Source organism: Patiria miniata, unplaced genomic scaffold (assembly GCF_015706575.1).
Source record: "Patiria miniata isolate m_02_andy unplaced genomic scaffold, ASM1570657v1 HiC_scaffold_22, whole genome shotgun sequence".
Taxonomy (NCBI): domain Eukaryota; kingdom Metazoa; phylum Echinodermata; class Asteroidea; order Valvatida; family Asterinidae; genus Patiria; species Patiria miniata.
Genome location: NW_024037061.1, coordinates 15,520,065 through 15,541,402, shown reverse-complemented (window position 1 = coordinate 15,541,402; position 21,338 = coordinate 15,520,065). Strand labels below are relative to the sequence as shown.

The 21,338-nt window shown below is 39.6% G+C and overlaps 1 protein-coding gene across 1 annotated transcript; it reads right to left on the bottom strand.

Moving 5' to 3' along the window:
- Positions 1-4,755: 4,755 nt before the first annotated feature.
- LOC119730941 (monocarboxylate transporter 12-like) lies at positions 4,756-21,338 on the bottom strand. Its single transcript, XM_038204010.1, has 4 exons — positions 20,456-21,338; positions 8,710-8,853; positions 7,428-8,270; positions 4,756-4,823 (listed from the first exon to the last, which is right to left on the bottom strand). The coding sequence occupies exons 1-4, from the start codon at positions 20,634-20,636 to the stop codon at positions 4,756-4,758; spliced, it is 1,236 nt and encodes a 411-aa protein (XP_038059938.1). The 5' UTR covers positions 20,637-21,338.

Sequence of the window (21,338 nt, the reverse complement as noted above, 5' to 3'; positions counted from 1 at the left end):
ACGAAACAGAAGAGGCTGTCAGTTTGGCAAGACACAATGTGCCATCTAGCCCGGATGGCCGGATTATCTTGTCAGGATAACGAATGAAGTGGTATTAGAAGTTGGAATTACTTTGGACAACCTATAAACCCTGTCAACACGAAACGTATCTGATATCTGTTTCCGATTCCAAGAATGAGCTCGTACGCACGTCAAGATGCAATCGTTTCCCGTAGCGATAAAGTGCTCAGTCGTGTCTGTGCACTAGGCTAGCCGGGGAGTTTGTAGTTAAGAAATTGAAGTAATTAAACATCGTGTTCTGAAGTAAATGCAGAATTCCACTTGTATTGGACCACCCTTTTTTGTCATTCTTTATGCCCAACGTTTTTTGCGAACTGTAGTTGCAACTTCTTTTTGGCGAATTAGTTATACAGACTAGATAAGGTTAGTGCATGGCCTCCAGGGGCGGATCCAGGGATTTTGCGAGGGGGGGGGAGTCATGCTTCTAAAAAAAACATGTATGTCCAATTGTATCAGACAGGCGGACATAGGTAATTATAGCTATAATTGTTACATAGGTAATTATAGCTATAATTGTTACATAGGTAATTATTACTATAATTGTTTTTTTCGTGGGGTTTCGCCCCATGGCCCCACCCATGGATCCGCGCCTGGCATTGTAGATTATCATACGCTTATCTACTGTGTTTTTACAATGTGAACATAGTCTTCAAATCTGAAAGGTGCAAAAGCAAAGATTTGAGATATAAAAAGTTTTGTTTTTTAAAAGTACTGATTAACAAAGGATCTTCACGCAGACTGCTATGCATAGTATTTTAACACATGGATAGACCTGCTGAATTGATTTCCCATTTCGATAACTGACGTCATCTCCAGGGAATCATCTCAATCTGAAACGTGAGGCATCATGGACGAACGGCTTACAGTAAACTTAAAGGGAATATACAACAATTGCAAACATCGAAAAATAAAACTACCAGTTTATACGAAATACCTTACTATGATTTTGGTAAATGACAGTCTCAAGCATCTTGTAAAATTATGGCACCTGGTGTGAAGTCATTTTCAAGAAAATAGAAAATGGTATTTTTTGTAAACATTTCCAACGGTGGTCGGCCGACCAGCGTTGAAAAAACTAACTATTTTTTCAACTACTGCTCCAAATTTACCATTTTTTCAGTCCAAAATTTGTTTGCTATTGGTTACATGTTTCATGATGAACGGGTGCAGGCCAGCTAGACTGGTTCCCTTGCACAATTTTCCATCATCTATAAATTGATCCTTTTATCTTTTGTGGAGTCAGGGAACCAGACTACTTGAACATTTTTGGTTTTCTTGGTTTTTTCCAACCCTTTCGAACACCAAACTTCAAAATGTCAGTGGTACAATATTTGATCTATTATACTAACCTCTCAAATAGTTCATTTCTGAAAATTACAGCAAAAAGCCAATGATGTACATTCCCTTTAACTATACTAAATATAGAGCAGCTACTCGACCGTCCCGTCCGGATATGAAATTAATGCCAAGTTATCCGAGGGCCAAGAGGGGATGAGATCACCCGGGCGGCGTCTAGGTAGGTTATATGTACATGTACATGTTGCCTGCATCAGTATTGAAGCTTTCGATTACTCTCTACATCCGGGGAAAAGGGTTTTTTTAAGGAGTGTCTCGCCAAACTCATGGGGTGTCGCATGATAATGTTCAGAATGAACGGGTCATAAAATACACCGCCAGTTAGTCGTGAACAGTGAAACCCCTTTGATCCAACATATCTTTGATGGCGGATCACAGCTTGGCACTCCAAGTCACTCGAATAATGATTTGAACAAAGTTGCATAATTTCGGGTTCTGAAATTAATGTGCATATTACTACCTTTAAAGGGATTAAACATCATTTGCTTTTGCTGTAATTTTCAGAAATGGATGGAATTGGGGGGTTGGAAATATATAGCAAATATAGTTACACTGACTCTTTTTGAGGTTTTGGGTTCGAAAATGCTAAAAAACCAAGAAAAATAATCATTTTCCTGTAGCTGGTTCCTCGACTCCATATAAGAAGAAAAAGAGCAGTTTACATACATTGGGGAATTGTAAGGTCAGGGAACCAGTCTAGCTGGCTTGTACCCGTTCATAGGTGTGTAATCGATTGCAAACAAGTGCGATGGCCAATTGGGGCCAGTATTTGAAAAAGAGCCAGTTTTTTTCCAACGCTGGTCGGCGACCAGCGTTGGAAATTGATACAAAAATACCACTTTTCTTGAAAATGACAGTATATCAGGTGCCATGATTTTACAGGATGCTTTACACTGTCATTCACTAACAGTCCAGCAAGGTAATTCAAAATGATTTGTAGTTTTATTTTTTGATGTTTGCAAATGTTGTATTTCCCTTTAAGACTCAACATCGACTTACATCTATAGCATTCAATGATCACCAGTTTTCACAACTTAAGATAACAATTTCAACCCTCAATGTTTAATATTAATTTAATCATCAGAACATTATAAAATGTATCATCATTGATAAACATGTCGAACATCAATCTTTAATAAGACCAATCAACTTAAACTTTTTTTTATTGTTTTTTTAGATAACTCAATAATTTTAAATAAACTCAATAATTTTCAGAAAAAAAATGTGCATATTCAACGGAACACCCTGTCATCATTCATTCATTCATTCATTCACACATACAAACATTTATTTCAATATTGCTGACACAAAATACACAATGAGTCTATTAAAAATAACATTAATGGGAAACTGAGTAAAGAACAAAATAGAACAACAAATAATGTAATAATCCACAAAAACTACGACTCATAAACAAATAATATATTATAAAAAAATGTAAATTGGAACATCAACCCCTCGACGCCCCTCGTCACGTCATACTAACCGTATATATATAAACAAAATTAGCAAAAATCGAATGTTGGATATTGCTTTTGTAGATATCAAGAAAGCAGAAAAGCTTGCAAAGAGCGCCCTCATTGTTGACAGGTCGTTTTTCCTCCGTGACAGTCACACGCATTGAGACACATTTTACCTTCAGTGTTACTCAGTTCAAATGACATAACCTGTCTTCAGTGAGGGCTCTGAGACAGCTCTCTGTAGGTTTTAGGGCACTGATCTCTACGTAAAATATCTGGATAGCCCATTCGCTGTTTGGAGTGAAGACACGGTCCGCCATATTAAGACTCCAAAAATGATAGATTTGTAAAAAAAAAAAAAAAAAAAAAATTCTTTCACTCAACGTGTTTTTTTTATTAAAAAAAAAATAATAAAAATCAATGGTAGCAAAATATATTTTATATATACATGTATTATGTTTATGTAAATAAAAATGGTTCGTATCTGGGTTGTTAGTGTGACATCAGTTCAGTTTGAACCACGCCCACTGGCCGTTGAGTAGCATTGGAACCACTGCAACTTGAGTGTTTGTCCAATGGGCGCTAGTAATCAGTGGTGAGCACGCGTTTATGACGTTTTTACTTATGAAACCGGATACTTAAGGGCGGTTGTAGTTAGGGTTTGAACGATGGGAGTGGTTGAGACCGGTTCCCTCCCCACATTCGAATGAAGGAATCGGGAACCGGCGCGTAGCTTCCCTTGTGTGTACATCTCGGAATTACCAACAGGGTTTCTCCTTAACGGAGTGTTGTGGCCTCGTGGTTAAGGGACATTGGTCGTGGTCTGCGGGTAAAGCTGCAGGTTGTGGGTTCGAGCCCAGCCTTGGGTTATGGTGTGTGTGCCCTGGGCAAGGCACTTTGTCACTCATTGCTTCTCCCCACCCAGGAGTAAATGGGTACCTGTGAGGGCAGAGATGGTTATTGTGATTGAATTAGCTTCCTTGACAGGCTGCATCGAGCTGTCCCCAGGAGCCGAGGTTGTCTTTAGAATTTTATGGGCCCAATGAGCAGGAGTAATAATAATGTAACGCCTTGTGCATAGCACCAGTCCTGGTTGATACGTGCGCTTTATAATACCCACTATTATAATAACTAGTATACCCTTTGGGAGACACTTTAGCGTCATAAGTTATACCTTAGGGAGACACGTCGAATTAGGGAGACATTTCAATGTCTCCCTAATTCCACACACCCCACCTAGAGGCAACATTTTAGTGTCGAAAATAGGCTAGATCGATTGCTTGTGGTCCAATTAGTAAAAATACCGAAATTCGTAGGGGTAGGATAAGGTAAAACTGGGGTTAGGGGTCATTAAAGTTGGAAAAAAAATATGTGCACAAGTCTGTGGAATGTCTCCCTAATATTCAATTCGGGCGATTCACAATGCAGTGCGCCACCAAGAGTTTGTCATGGAGAGTTAATTTTTCCATTGCATTGTAGGAGATGGTCGACAAATTCGCAGCGCGGGACATTTGAAAATGTTACTTTTTACGGTTAGTAGTTTCGTAAGCGTATGATTCGAGTATCTGTTTGCCCTTTTCTGTTCCTTTAATCAATATGGTGGGTTTTTTTTTTTTATTAAAGGCAGCAGAATGGTATGCCGCAATCTATAAAGAATTAGCTCAAGTTGTCTACTGACGCTCATTATGGGCCATGTTTTGTCGACCGTAAACTTGAAAAATGGACTCTATATGGCAAACTCTTGGTGGCGCACTGCATTGTGAATCGCCTAAATTATCGGTAATTATTATTAGTAGTAGTATTATGAAGACCAGTGGTTCAGGGCGTGGTTTACTGCAACGACTGTTGCGTAGACACATCCAGAGGAGCGGGAACGCTGTTACCAGCTGAACAGCGCCAGGCCCACGAAGGCTGCATCGTAGCTACCAGAGTGATCATAAATCCAACCTGAAATGAATTATACATGAGTGATTGTTTAAATGGGCTTATATATGGACCACGACGTCACATATGTCGTAGGCATGACGTCACGTATCGTATCACGCCGAAAACTTTAGCAGCCCTCAGGCAAAATAAACACCTTTGCATCTTTCTTATGTTATTTTGCCCACATAAAACATGCCATAGTAAAATGCCAACACTTTTGAACCACCATATTTTCAAGAGATTGACATCACATGTCCTTAACATCCAGATGTATAGGCCTATCTAGTCTTACGGTTGCTACGGCCGATTGCCACTAATACTTTATTTTGAATGAAACTAGCTCAAATTGCCGTTACACAGACATTGTGATGTTCGTGTGAAAAATCTTTGAACATCAATTTTCTCCCGTTCAGTGAAAACCGTCGACAGATGCTACCACCCCCCCCCCCCCCCCCCCCCCCCCCCCCCCCCCCCCCCCTCTTTTGATTTTACGGAGGCCAAGTATCCGGAGAAAAATTGTGTCTATACATTTGAGCACGGCTGTGCAAGCCCCCTTGCAGGAATATTTAACCCCCCCAATAAAAATGACCTTGCTACGCCCATAGTCACAAGTGACATCAATACACGGAGTTGCCCCCAGTCTCGAGTCAATGCACAGGTGATCGTACCCTTGACCAATTGTGTCAAGCTTTTTCCCCATACGAGCTTGTTCCCGCTACTACCTGTACGCGGCCGGCAGCGGGAACAAGCTAGTGGAAAAGCCGACAGCCTGGTCAAGGCTAAGGCGATCGGAGTTCAGTAACAGAAACATTCCTGTTTATCACTGGCGCCCTCTGTTTACTATGGAAGTGTAGATAGGACATGGTTAAAAATAAAACTAATTCGTACGTACGAATTACTAATTATTTCGTACGTACGATTTAGTAATTCGTACGTACGGTTTAGTAATTCGTACGTACGGTTTAGTAATTCGTACGTACGATTTACTAATTCGTACGTACGGTTTAGTAATTCGTACGTACGAATTAGTAATTCGTACGTACGGTTTAGTAATTCGTACGTACGGTTTGGTAATTCGTACGAATTAGATTTATTTTTAACCATGTCCTATCTACACTTCCATAAGCTTACGTGATGGTGCTTCTACATTGTACTTATTATTGCACGGCATTAGTTCTTTAGCTATTTAGACCAATCCAAGATGGCCACTTTTTGTGATTACTGACTGGTGTTGCTTTCCAAAATTTAATACTGATTGTGACGCGCCAAAGCTCGCAAAATAACACAATATATCTCGAGGCATGTACAGAGCTGTGCAAAACACGTTTATTTAATTGGCATGGAAGCGTCCCGGTCGCGGCCATGGAACCGTCACGTACAAAATAGTGCTCAAATCCTTGCACACCATTCCATAGGCAAAGTTTGTATGCATGACAGCTCATGCGTAGCCTAAAGAAAGTGAATTGTTGTAGTTATCGCTTTGTATTAACGCCTATAATACCTCCAACCAGTACGGCAATCTGAGTTAGGGGTGGCCACAATGGGCAGAGGCGTAGCAAGGTCATTTAAAAAAAAAAATATTTGGAGGGGGGGTGTTTGGGTTGGGTTAAAAAGCACTTGAAAATGGCACTTGCACAGCGTGCTGAAACGTAGACACCTTTTTTTTCCTCCGGACACCGTGCTTAATGCGACCTCTGTAAAATCATCAAGCGGACGAGGGGGGGGGGGGGCTGTTACCATCGGTCAATGTTCAAAACCGACGATTACGCACAAAAACCGACAATATATGGTGCTTTGCAGGGCGAAAGATCCGCGAAATTCACAAAAAGGCACCCCTCGCCTCACGGCCAATGGCACAAAAAAAGGCCATTTTTTTTCTAAAGGGCACTTGTTCAGAAAAAAGGGCAAGTCTTGTTAATAAAAGAACGGCATTCTTTACAAAAAATGGGGTTAGCGTTGGTGGAAAAAAAAAGCATTTTAATGGAAAAGGGCAGTCTTTACAAATATGGGGAAGAATACCCCCCCCCCCCCTGGCTACGCCAATGATGGGCACCTTCTTCTTCTTTTTTTTCTTTTTTTTTTGGAAGCGGGGGCCCAATTTTTCTTTCGTCTATTATAGAAGGTTTCAAGCGGGGTGGATATTAATTGCGCTTTCCATAAAAAAGGCCAAATGACATCACCACTGGGTGACACTAGTGAGCAAGGACAATCCACACATTCTACAGATCAATCAACATGCAACATACCCCCCCCCCCCCCGGCCACATTTGAGAAATTGAAATATTGAAATACCGTATATTATTTCTGAATTGCTGGCAAGTACCTGCTCCGACTACAGGGTGCACAGTTTTGTGCACGCTTCTTCATTTTGCGCGCGAAGCCTTTGTAAAGTGTTGGCCACACGTTTGAAGATGCACCGTGCATGACAATTTTGCCGCACGTATACCAAATTGGGCGCGTGATCCCATTTTTGCAATTGTTGCAAAATGATTTTTGTCCACTCACTCATTTTGGTTGGTAAAAAAAACTTCACAGTTCTAGTTCTTCCTTTGTAAACTAAGTTCGAGAGGGTGAACGAAGGAGGTGAGAGATATTTCATATATGAATATATAGTTATGTTCCTACCTGGAACGAATCCTGAGAAAAATCGAAAGAGTCCCGAAATGAAACCCATCCAGCCGAAGGCGTTGGCCATTCTTTCAAATCCAATGAACTCCTTTACCATGACGTCACCAAGGCCAAACACCGTGCCCATACCAGCCATGTACACGCAGGCATTGGCTGACATCATCCAGCCTGACGTCATCCACGGCTCGATGAGAAACGAAGCGGATACCACTACGATGGAAACCAACATAGCGCTGGTACTCGACACTAGCTCTTTGAATACAGCCAGGCTGACCAATAGGCTGGTCGCTAGATAACCCAGCCCAGCTGCCGTCACCATGGTAGCAGCTACGTTATTGGCGATCCCCCTAGAAACAGCGTGGGGAACAAAATAGATGAGCCAAGCTCCTTTGTTGACTCGATTCACCACGAAAATGAAAGTGATAATCCAAAAATTGTAGTCCTTTATCAGTGAAATGCCGAATGATTCCCCCAAGCTCTGACAAAAAGATTTCAGGCAAGACCTGGTACCGCGTTTGTCCTCGTCCATTTGATCGTTGGTTTGGTCAGTCGACTGCTCCAGGGGTGTGTACGTGGTAGTTGAAATTGCACCACTGCCTGTTGGCAAGGGAACGAGAAGGGCGCCGCACACGACAAGATGAAAGCAGATTGAACTCAAGAGCAGCATGGCTCCTCGCCACCCATACGTGTCTATAAACAGCTGCATGAGGGGCGGTTGGGTGACCAGACTGAGGGAGTTACCCGTGTAGGCGATGCCTGACGCCAGGGCAAACATTTTGTTGTCAAAATGCTGGCCGAGAGCAGCACGTGTAAGAACGTTGACGACGCAATATCCTATAGCTGTAGATTTAACAGAAGGAAAAGGAATTGGAAAAGGTTCATGATCCCTGAAAAGATTATGGTGTATGGGCATATTGGATAGGGCTATGCCTATTGGACAGAGTGTGGCCTAGTGGTTAGGGTTTGTGAGTCATAATCAGAGCGTCAGGGGGTTCGAATCCAGCAGCTGGCAATATGTTTGGGCAAGCCACTTCATCCCCACTTGCCTCTCCACCCAGGAGCATAAATGGGTACCGGCATTAGCTGGGGAGTAAACTGCCATGGACTAGTATCATTTCCCATCCAGGGGGGAGTAGAAATATTCACAGTTGTTTCATGCTACTGAAACCGGAGATAAACGCTGGCCTGATGAGCCACATTGTCTCGTGACAGATTCGTGACTGACGTGTACACGAATAATACGGTATAATAACATTAAAAACTAGGAAACATCACTAACCCAACAGTATATTCATTGAGAGTGCTATCTGTACAATACTCGAAGCTTGTGAGGCGATGATGAGTCCAGCTGTTACCATGACACCACCAACCATGACGACCGATCTGGTACCAAGTCTCCTACCAAGGGGTCCTGCTATTGGTGCTAAAGGGAAAAGAAAAAACTTCTTCAAATCCTCTCATAACATTTACAATGACTAGTGCAGTGCCCGTTAAAAAATGTGCCTCTTCGGAAGGGGCAACTTGCTCAGTGATCGCTAGCTGGTATTGCTTGCGGCGTTTTTGAGCACTGCTCGTGCAAACAACGCACACGATTCAATGATGTTGTTGGTTTCACAGGTTGAACGTACACTCACAGGTTGAACGCACATTTTTAGACAGACAATAGTAAGAAAACATGAGGAAGAAAAGTGTGATTTTGTTTATTTTCAGCTAATTAAAAATGTTGACATATCGCTACAAAATGCAAAACTATCATTTCACGAACTGACGCATCGAGATAGTTCACTTCGTGAAACGCGTAAACAACGAAACAAATTCCGAACAAATGCTTTTTAATGACATCTTGGTTGATATTTACGTTGATTCACTGACTGTCCTTTCGGGAAAATATTTATGAAATAACTGAGGCCAAACTAAGGTTGCTTTTTTAATATAATGATTCGTGATTGGTTGGTTTGGTTGTTTGTGTTACAAAATGTGGATGTCTCAGTAGTTAATTGCAGCCAACACTTTATACAGAGCACCATTCGTCAACACAATTGAATGAAGTTTTGAAAAACGCTTCGTTGAAAGGAAAGTGATCGATTCCTGGAGCATGAATGTAAGCAATTGTTTTAACATAAAGGTTATTATTTAACCTTTTATACTTTTGCTGCTTATTATTTTGGTTTTATACTGCCCGGCTCAGATCAAAAAGAGCATTGCGTCTGTTCTTCGTTTTTACGTTTTGTGCTTCGTTTCTCTCTTTTTAAATGTTGCTTTAGTACTCCAGTCTTGCTACAATTCTAAAGTAAATGCAGATAACAAAAACAATATAAATGGGGTGAACTGCAAAAAAAGTTAAATTCAGTTGCTATGATTTGTTTTAGTTAATATTGCAAAACATGTGAAAATCTTTAAAAAAAAGACACAGACTGTAAGGATAGTGACACCAGACATTAAACACATTCTGAATGATTTATCAATAATTCCCTTTAACAAACTGTAATTGTTTTATATTGATTTTCCATGTCGACTATATTAAAAGAAAAAAATTCAAATAAATGTTCATGTAGATTCTAAATTTAAATTCAATAAAAAAGTATTGATCACTGAATGCATGAACCACCTGCCACAGTCTGCCTCGGAATGTAACGGGAAAATGCTCAGCCTTAAAACATAGGGCAACTACTGATTGCCGATAAAATGTTGAGTGAATGTATTTCTATTCTTTTTTTTTGTGCATTTCTCCAGATTTTCGATGTGTTGTGCTTGCAACTCCACAATCTTTGAACCAGGAGCTTTTCCTTAGTGTTATAGCTGTTATAGTGAAGGAAATTAGAAAATGAATTCCACTATATACGGGGTGCATAGAAACTTGTTGAATACATTGTGTACACAATGTGCTTGTAATTCCACAATCTTTGAACCAGGAGCTGTTCCTTAGCCGTCACTGTTATCACCTTTGATCTACATCCTTCACTAATGCCAGACTTATCTCGAAATATTAAGAGATACCTCTTTCATTGTCAGTTCTCGCACTATTTCATTTATGCACCTATAGTTTGAAGTAAAACTAAAAACTAAAAATAGTAATTGAGAACAAATAAAGGAAATTCATTGCTAAAAACGTTTCAAGTGAAGTCCTTATTTTTAAATTTGAAAGATTGCTGAGAACAACTCTCTGCACTGCCTCTCTATTGAACTCTTTACATCAGACCTGCATCATGCTTTCCTTTTTGATTATGGTCAGTCCCAGTTTAAACATCAAGGCAGTACTGTCTTTTTACATCATTAATTTGTTTGTTAGATTTACTTTTCTTTCCCTTGAGTGGCCCTTAAATATGGCCTGTTCTGATAGTCGACTCTCAAACCCCCCCCCTAAATCTTCATTGTATTAACGCGACTAAACATCCTATTTATATTCAGTTTTGACGTTTTGAGCATTGTCAATTAAAATGCAGCCGATTTTTTTAAATGTATGTCATTGAGATATATCATTATTTTTTTAAGGGGGAGGCATAGAAAGTATCTCCAGAAAATTGCTGTTTTTAGGGAATAATAGGTTTAAATAATGAGAAAGTACACTTTGAAGAATAAAAAAATAGAAAACAAAGATTGAAGATTATGAGAGTGTACATGTACGTTTATCGTTCTGTTTCAGTGTAACTTGAACTTGTGAGTCTTGTTTAAACAAAATACCTGTTTTGTCCACGGATTTTATTTCTCGATTTTTTACAGATAAGAATATAAAAATAATGGAATAAAAGTACACCTTTACAATGAATTCGTTCAAGATTTATTACTAGGAGGTGTACACAATGTATTCAACAAGTTTCTATGCACCCCGTATATATTGGAATTCATTTTCTAATTTCCTTCACTATAACAGCTATAACACTAAGGAACAGCTCCTGGTTCAAAGATTGTGGAGTTACAAGCACAGCACATCGAAAATCTGGAGAAATGCACACAAAAAGGAATAGAAATACATTCACTCAACATGTTATCGGCAATCAGTAGTCGCCCTTTGTTTTAAGGCTGAGCATTTTCCTGTTACATTCCGAGGCAGACTGTGGCAGGTGGTTCATGCATTCAGTGATCAATACTTGTTTATTGAATTTAAATTTAGAATCTACATGAACATTTATTTGAATTTTTTTCTTTTAATATAGTCGACATGGAAAAATCAATATAAAACAATTACAGTTTGTTAAAGGGAATTATTGAAAAATCATTCAGAATGTGTTAATGTCTGGTGTCACTATCCTTGCAGTCTGTGTCTTTTTTTAGATTTTCACATGTTTTGCAATATTAACTAAAACAAATCATAGCAACTGAATTTAACTTTTTTTGCAGTTCACCCCATTTATATTGTTTTTGTTATCTACATTTACTTTAGAATTGTAGCAAGACTGGAGTACTAAATCAACATTTAAAAAGAGAGAAACGAAGCTAAAAACGTAAAAACGAAGAACAGACGCAATGCTCTTTTTGATCTGAGCCGGGCAGTATAAAACCAACATAATAAGCAGCAAAAGTATAAAAGGTTAAGTAATAACCTTTATGTTAAAACAATTGCTTACACTCATGCTCCAGGAATCGATCACTTTCCTTTCAACGAAGCGTTTTCAAAACTTCATTCAATTATGTAGACGAATGGTGCTCTGTATAAAGTTTTGGCTGCAATTAACTACTGAGACATCCACATTCTGTAACACAGACAAACCAAACCAATGGCGAAGATAGACGCAATGATGACATCATCATGTGATTTATTATGAAATTTTGAATATTTATTTAAGGCCATAGACTTTGTACACAGTTTTTCCACTTTGTGCCCTTCTTTTTCAAGGGACCTTTTTGGCCACTTTTCAATGGGGCATCTTCATCAAAGTAACACCAAGCAAAGACCTTAATGCTAAGATTGTGCCAGAACAAAGATGGCATAATGACGTCATCATGTGTCACGTGACAAGCAATTAAACTTTGATATTTTTTTATCTTTAAAAATCTATATAAAATCAATAATGAGATCTGCCGTCTTGCTGTTTGCGGCAAGTGATAGAGTAAATTAAGGTTTTTATTTTTAACATGTACGTAAAATCACATGACCCTTGCTTCCGGTCGAAACCGGAAGTGGCTTATTATTGGCTTACTATTTAAAATTGGTAACAGATATGAACTTTCTTTCAACGGTGTTAGTCTCTGGCCAGACAATATTCTTCAAAACTTGTACCAGTGACGTCATGAAATTCTCGACCGCCCTCTAGCGGCAGGTTTAAGAATGTCCTAAACGCATTTTGAATAGATGTCTGTGGCGAAGTGTTTTGTAATCGCCTGAAAACTGGTATATATAATGACCTTCATGCAAACGACACAGGTGAAGTTTGAAGTTGATGACGTCATCAGACCGGAAGTTACAACGAAAAGACCTTCTATTCTTCAAAAATAAATCAATCCTGAGAGTGAGAGATATAATCGTGAATTGTCCATTGAATGATAGCTTAAACATTGGCGTCAATTGTGCCAGGTTCGTGGCTTGTCTACTTGTTCATACACGTGACCCGCCGCCGACAAAAATACCCTAATAGTAGTCCGTCGCTCAAAAATGCAATGAAAGCATAGCGCGTCGCCGTTCGGCCACGGCATACGGCGCGCACGCCCGCTGAACGTAGCCTGGCTTTTCGTTTGCTTTTCACGGGCGTTCATGTACATGTACATGTCCAGTTATTAGTACGTAGACTCTGAGAAAGTCTGAGGAGAAGTACTGTCGTCACGCGTGTACGACTAAAATAGATCGCTGCGCGCGTCTTCGTCTTGAAAATGGCAAGACAGAAAAGCGCGTATGTGCAGTTAATGTGTCATAACCGGAGTTAAGCTTGTACACTGCATGCACACTGTGATTCGGAAAGTAAAATGTGTGCACTTACGCTGTTCTGAGCAACGATTTGGCGAATATAAATGTTTGTTTCTGTTTATAAATTTACCTTCGGATAGTAAGTATTATTTCGGGGTTTTTTTCAGGCAAATGGTATTGGGAGTTCATGCTGAAAACAGCTTACCATTTAAAATGGCTCCAGTTATGATTGGACACAAGAATACATGAAAGCGGAAGCATTTTACTACACACATATAAATTATGAAAGTGTTTAGTGAGAAATGCCAGTCACAAAAAAAGTGTGATGACGTCTTCATTCAAAAGGACGCCCCAAGCGGCACATTTAATATTGTTTGCTTTCTTTATTTTGAAAACCATCCGTTCAAATTTTACCAAAATGCCCCTTGATATTCTCTGATTAACCACAGAAAACTTGGCAAGGTTTCAAATTCATGACGTAATCAGACCGGAAGTTACTTCTATGAGAATTTGAAAATGATCATATTTTCAATTAAATTCTATCATTTGATCCATGTTGTATATCTTCGTAGTCCAAATAACGATATCCATTACAATTTACAATGTTCACCTTTTGCTTCCAAATTCTGTGACGTCATCAAACCGGAAGTAAGGTGTTATGAATACTACACTTATATTTTCCAGATTTTTATGCGTTAATTAACTTCACAATGGATATTTATCCACAAATCAGTATCACTTCCCGTTTGTGAATAATGACGTCATCAAGCAAGAAACTAGAGGTTCGCGTTTGTTGAGATACAAACGCAGAGTGGTCGGGCTGGCATATGTTCTTGTGTTTACAGTGACTTAATCATAATTGAACTGCACATTACCCCTCCCATTACCCTGCACCCATTACTCTTTGCCTTTCACAAAGAAAATCAAACAACCTGCAGTTGAACTTGTTGCTTTACCTCGACAAGACTTGAAGGCCTATCAGGAAGCGAACATCTGGTGCTGCATGGATGGCTACTCAAGCATACAACCAGTTGGGACTATTGGTAGAGTTAACGAAGCCTCTAACGTCGTTAGAGTTTATGCAACAGAATTATGCTAATCTTAAAATAAAATGGCTTTTTGTTTTATTTTGTTTTTGTCTTTTGCATGGGCATAATAAAATTCTGCACTAAGGTTACGACATTGGTAGAATTGACAGAGCGTCTCAGGTCGTTAAAGTTTATGAAACATAATTATGCTAATGTTAAGATAAAATGGCTTTTATATTGTTTTTTGTTGTTGGTCTTTTGCATGGGTATAATAAAATTCTGAACTGAATTTATGACAACGGTAGACTTGACGGAGCCTCTAACGTCGTTGGAGTTTATGCAACATATGCTAATTTTATCATAAAATGGCTTTTATGTTTTTTCTTTTGCATGGGCATAATAAAATACTGCACTGAATTTACGACCGAAAAGTTTGTGGCTACACGCTGTAGAAATATTAATTTTCAGCATTCAGATATGAGAGGAAAACTGGCGAAGCGCGATTTCAATAGGTTATCGCGAAAAATATCAGAAAATGGACGAGAATATTAGAATTGAATTCATGGTCAGAATTACAATCGGTAGACTTGAGGGAGCCTCTATGACGTGTTTGGAGTTTAATATATGCAACATTTGATTATCTCAATATCAAAAATAAAATGGCTTATGTCTTTTGCATGCATGGGCTTCCTAAAATTCTGCTAGTTATCCTCGCATATCTGAATGCTGAAAATTAATATTTTCACAGCGTGTAACCACACCTTTTCTGTCGTAAAGGCAGGGCAGAATTTTATTATCCCCATGCAAAAGAAAAAAAACCATCAAAGCCATTTTAGGCCAAAAAAAAAAGTCTCCGGTTTCTGGTATGCGCGCGCGTCGCCGTAGCCATGCGCGTCGGCAAAATGAAAAAAAAAAATTTTTCAATGAAATATGATGTCTCAAAACCGCCAAATTCACTGGTTTGACTGGAATCCTGCTGCTGCACAGTTTTAACGTGTTTTTAGATGGGGTTATGATCGACAATAAGCTTTATGTGGCTTCTCTGTACTCCCATGTATTTGCACTAAGTGTAGTCGGGCACCATTTGCAGTCATCAGCCGACATTTGAGGCAAAACAATCCAGTAAAAAAAAAAAAAAGCCGCGTCGCCGCACAACTTTTTGGGCAAGCTCCATACCAGAAACCGGAAACTTATTTTTTTTGGCCTTATGATATGATTAGCATATGTTTCATGAACGTCAACGACGTTAGAGGATCTGGCAAGTCTACCAATAGTCCCAACTGGTTGCATGCTTGAGTAGCCATCCATGCAGCACCACATGTGCGCTTCCCACGGACCTTCAAGTCTTGTCGAGGTAAAGCAACAAGTTCAACTGCAGGTTGTTTGATTTTCTTTGTGAAAAGCAAAGAGTAATGGGTGCAGGGTAATGGGTGCAGGGTAATGGGAGGGGTAATGTTCAGTTCAATTATGATTAAGTCACTGTAAACACAAGAACATATGCCAGCCCGACCACTCTGCGTTTGTAACTCAACAAACGCGAACCTCTAGTTGAGTGGTCGGGCACAACCCGACCACTCTCTGTTATTGTTCTGGTAAATCTTTTTTTTTTTTCCGGACAATACTTCTCCGCGGCTTTTCTCCTAAACGGTATATGGTATGAACTTGTAACTTTCAATATATATCGACCCTCATCCGAAGTGGTGCATATTACTCTGACGTCATGCTTACGTCATCAGGTGTCAAATTACAAGTGATTTTATCTGAAAAAGTGACCAATTACTTTAACCTATAACTTTTGAACTAAACATTCAATGATGTTTGTATTCTGTACATCAGATAGACCATTAATCGCTTAACAGTTTTGTCGTGTAGGTGAACTCGCTTGACCTTTACTTCCGGGTCTACCGGAAGGTCAAAGTTAGGTGAATTCGTCAAAATGAAGACGTTAGCCTGACATCAAAACAAAGCAGCATTTCTTCCGAACGGTTCACGGTATGATAACAAAACCTTGTGTGAACCTGAACCATGTTACGAAGATGTTATATTTTTGTTACGTCATCATGACGTCATCAGGTATCAAATTACAAGCGATTTAAGGGCAAATTTTGACAAAATAGTTTGCGTTATATCTTTTGAACTAAATAGAGTATCGTGTTCGTTTTTTCGTGAGGTTGTAGACTTTGCCGTGAGAAACATTTCGTGTTTCCGGACGCAAAACCGCTTGACCTTTACTTCCGGTGTTACTGGAAGTGCAATAAAAACTAAATATAACTCAAAAGCGGAAGCATTTTACTACAGACATATATTATGAAAGTGTTTAGTGAGGAATGCAAGACGCAAAAAATAGTGTGATGACGTCAACATCCGAAAGGGCGCCCCCTATTGGCACATAAAATAGAGTTTCCCTTCTTTAATTGTAAACCATCCGTCCAAATTTTACCAAATCGACCCTTGACATTCTCTGATTAACCACAGATAACTTGGCAAGGTTTCAAATTCATGACGTCATCAGACCGGAAGTTACTTTAAGGAGAATTTGAAAAAGATCATAGTTTTAATTTAATTCTATCTTCGAAGTCCAAATAATGATATCCATTTCAATGTTCACCTTTGGATCTCTAATGCTGTGACGTCATCAAACCGGAAGTTAGGGTTATTAATACAAACAATTCTATTTCCCATATTTTCATACGTTATTTTAATTTTACAATGAAAAATTATCCTCTCTGAACTTTATCAGTATTCACTAACCGTTTTCGACTGATGACGTCATCAAACCAGAAATAACTTTTTGTGCACATAGAATGTTTACTGAAATTTTATCACACCATTAAAGATACCTTTTTTCAAACATTGATTGTACTTGAAGGGATTTAATTTCGTGATCCTTTTTTCTACATAAACATATATTCCTAACTTAACTGGGCAGTGAATAAATGAAAAGGCTGTCCGCCCGACCACTCTGCGTTTGTAACTCAACAAACGCGAAACTCTAGTTATATTTGTAACTTATGTTATGATTCTGTAGGTTTACTTTGGGACAAACACACATGATCTTATTGAGTGGTCGGGCACAACCCGACCACTCTTTGAGTGGTTGGGCGAAACCCGACCACTCTCTGGAATTGTTCTCATAAATCTTCTTTCTTTCTTTCTTTGAGTGGTCGGGCACAACCCGACCACTCTTTGGAGTTGTTCCGATTAATCTTTGTTTCTTTTCTTTTTTCCGACAATACTTCTCCGCGGGTTTTCTCCTAGACGGTTTATGATATGAATTTGTAACTTTCAGTATATATCAACCCTCATCCCAAGTGGTGCATATTACTTTGACGTCACGATGACGTCATCAGGTGTCAAATTACAAGCGATTTTTGGTCAAAATAATTATGACCATTTTCCGTCAATTATAACTCATGAACAAAATGAACGATCACGTACATACTGTATTTTGTGATCTGATGGACAATACCTTGATAAACATTTTTGATTTAAAGTCAAAGTCGTTTGACCTTTCCTTCCGGGCTACCGGAAGGTCAAAGTTAGGTGAATTCAAAATGAAGCAGTTAGCTTGAAATCAAAACAAAGCAAAATTTCCTCCGAACGGTTTATGGTATGATCATAAAACATAGTGTGAACTTGTACCGTGTTATGAAGATGTTTTAAATTTGGTTACGTCATCATGACGTCATCAGGTATCAAATTACAAGCAAATTAAGGGCAAATATTGACAAAATGGTTTGCGTTATATCTTTTGAACTAAATAGAGTATCGTGTTCGTTTTTTCGTGAGGTTGTAGACTATGCCGTGAGAAACATTTCGTGTTCCCAGACATAAAACCGCTTGACCTTCACTTCCGGTGTTACCAGAAGTGCAATAAAAACTAAATATAGCTCAAAAAAGGAAGCATTTTACTACAGACATATACATCATGCAAGATTTTGTGAGAAATGCAAGTCACAAAAAACAGTGTGATGACGTCATCATCCGAAAAGGCGCCCCCTAGCGGCACATAAATAGTGTTTGTTTTCTTTAATCTGAAGACCATCTGTTCTAATTTTTCCAAATCGCTCCTTGATGTTCTTTGATTAACCACAGATGACTTGGCAAGGTTTCAAATTCATGACCTCATTAGACTGGAAGATGAAAACAATCCTTTTCTATCATTTGATCCATGTCGTATATCTTCGTAGCCCAAATAACGATATCCATAACAATGTTATCCTTTTGCTTCCAAATACTAGGGACGTCATGAAACCGGAAGTTAGATGGTATAAATGCATACAATTACATTTTCCATATTTCCATACGTTATTTAACTTCACAATAAACATTTATCCACTCCGAACTAAATCAGTATTCACTTCCCGATTTTTAATAATGACGTCATCAAGCCAGAAATAACTCGTATGTGTACATAAAATGTTTATGGAAATTTATCACACCGTTAAAGATGCATTTTAAACAAAATAATGTATTGTGATGGAAAGGTTTTAGTTTCGTGATGCTTTGTTCTTACATTAACATATTCATAACTTAACTCGGCAGTGTTTCATGAAAAAATTTGCCTGCCCGACCACTCTGCGTTTGTAACAACAAACGCGAACCTCTAGTTAATATTTGTTTTGAAATTTTGCACGGTATTTTTCGGTAGAAAATACGATTTCCTTACGCATTTTACGGTTAATGCCATGAGAATCAACGCAGTTTGCACATTCACGGTTGCTTTGCGGTGATCGCCATCTTTATTTTCGTGTACGTTTTGTCAGTTTGAGCCTCTTCATCGTCATTTTGGCCCGAACTTTCCTCAAAATTAAAAATAACCTGCTCTCTATTGTTATAGTTGGGATTTAAATTCCATGTATCTGGGTCAGGCCGGCCGGTTAGGGATTAACAGTTTAATCCTCTGGGCCTGAACCCTCCAAAATACTTACCTTTGTATTAACTATGCATAAACTTCGAGTGAACAAGTGGAATGTGCTGGCCCACTATCAATTGGGTAGACATTCCCATGCCGCGGCCTATGTTAGCCATACCACACGGGCAGGCGGACCGCTGACCATACTGAACAACCAGCTCCTGTATATCTAAGTCAAGCAACCTGGAGTGGACCCTCTTGGGCGTGGCCGTTCTTTCCACGCCTTTGCTCTTCACAGTGCTCAAGAATCAAGCTTCAAGACAGCATGAACTATTAGCACGGGTATGATACCCTATCCGTGTGAGCCCCTCGTCGCCAGTCAAGTCCTGCGGTTTCTTCAGTCAAGTCAGCCAAGCCCCCCTCGTTGGACGTGGACCACAACTCGGAATCCTGAGGTGACAAGACGCCGTTTGTCACGCCGCCCCTCATCGGTAAACAGAGCAACCCGGCCTCCTACGTTTTCTTCAGTTCACCGGGCATTCATTGATTCACAGTTGCGTAAGAATCGGCCGATACTTAATTTATGATTGTATAATTTGTATTATATTAATTTATTCATGTACTTGATCTCACTGTGATTTGGATTGACTTTGAATAATAATTAAAAGTCATGCACCTTAATTTCTATGAATTGACATCATCGTTTCCCGCCTTGTTAATTGCTGGTTGTTCAATACATATCCCTTTTGTTTTTGCTCATTATTTATTCTTCCCATTTAATTGACATGTGCTGCCGTGTGTGACGTACTGGGCTTTTAGTTTAGTGTAGGCCTTTTCTCAACGCTGCGCACTGACTGAACACTATCCTTGACGCTGCGTTTTGGTGGCATTTAAATGTCGCTAATGCGCCCATTAAAATGCCCCGCTGCCACAGGTCCGATGTCGGGATTTGGTCACGTTTTTCATGGCCCCAGGGTGGATTTTGGTAGCTCAAAACATTGTTACTATTGGCGTACTACATGGAAAGGCAACCACTACAGTTCACCCCACTCATGCATTATGTCGGGGCATGATCGGGGATTGTCACTTAAATTTTGCCCGAGGGGTGGGGTTTTTGTCACTTCAGTGCTAATCCCCACGTCGTGGTTGTGGCAGCCCGGGGAAGGTTGGGGGAAACCATTGATAGGCGCATAACTAGCATAAATCAGTAGTTTCGTAAGTCCAATACCCTCAGACTTTTGTTACTAACAGGTCTAATACTAGGCAATCGTATTTTTATGGGCTATATAGTAAATGTACATACCCAGGAGATCACTAACGCACTCGACGAGCGCGAAGATCGTTCCCAGAACCCACGTGGCTGAGCTGAACTCATACTGTATCTCGCCTAACATCATGCCCAGAGATTTCACGATAGTTGAGTTCACGAACAACTGCAAGAACACAGAAACCACCGCCCATACGCCGATAGTAAACGCCCGCATTTTGTTGCCGTAGTCGGAAAGCGATGTATTCCGCAGACGTGAACTCTGGACTAGTCCCACGATTATATACAAAGTACATCCGTGACGCTCAATTGATTCGGTCTGATGGCGTTTGTCAAAGGACGACCACACAAAGTAGTGGACTTGTTGTCCTATTCTGACCTTTCATTATAGTACCCTACGCTTTAATCGATTGCTGTTGTAGTGCCATAGGGACAGAATTGTGCTGTTTGTGATAAAAGCGTGAAAACTTGGCATGTGAGGTCTTCATACCATGACACAAAATTTCAGATAATATGGAAGCATTTTATATCTGACCCTTGGTGACCTTTAAGGGGTCGATGACCTTTGAATACTAGTTATTTGTATCTATTTATATAGAGTAGGAGCCAGGGGGTCATTAAATTTTTTGAATTGACCAAGTGTTTGGTGGGTATTTTTGGAAAGGTTACACCTTGGGGAATTCGAATTGGTTAGTCTTATGCTTACCTGGCGGTGGACCTGGATACCAGGAGCAGTTAGTGATGTAACATAAGCAGTGATTAGAACATGCAACAGCCATCGGGTCAGTCAAAGGACTGTGTACGCAGAACATACGTATCACTGACCTGGCGGCTGTTGAATGTCGTACTCAACGATGCACAACACTGAAAAGAATATACGGGCCATGTTTACGTTTTATTACCTTTTTTAATGAGTTCA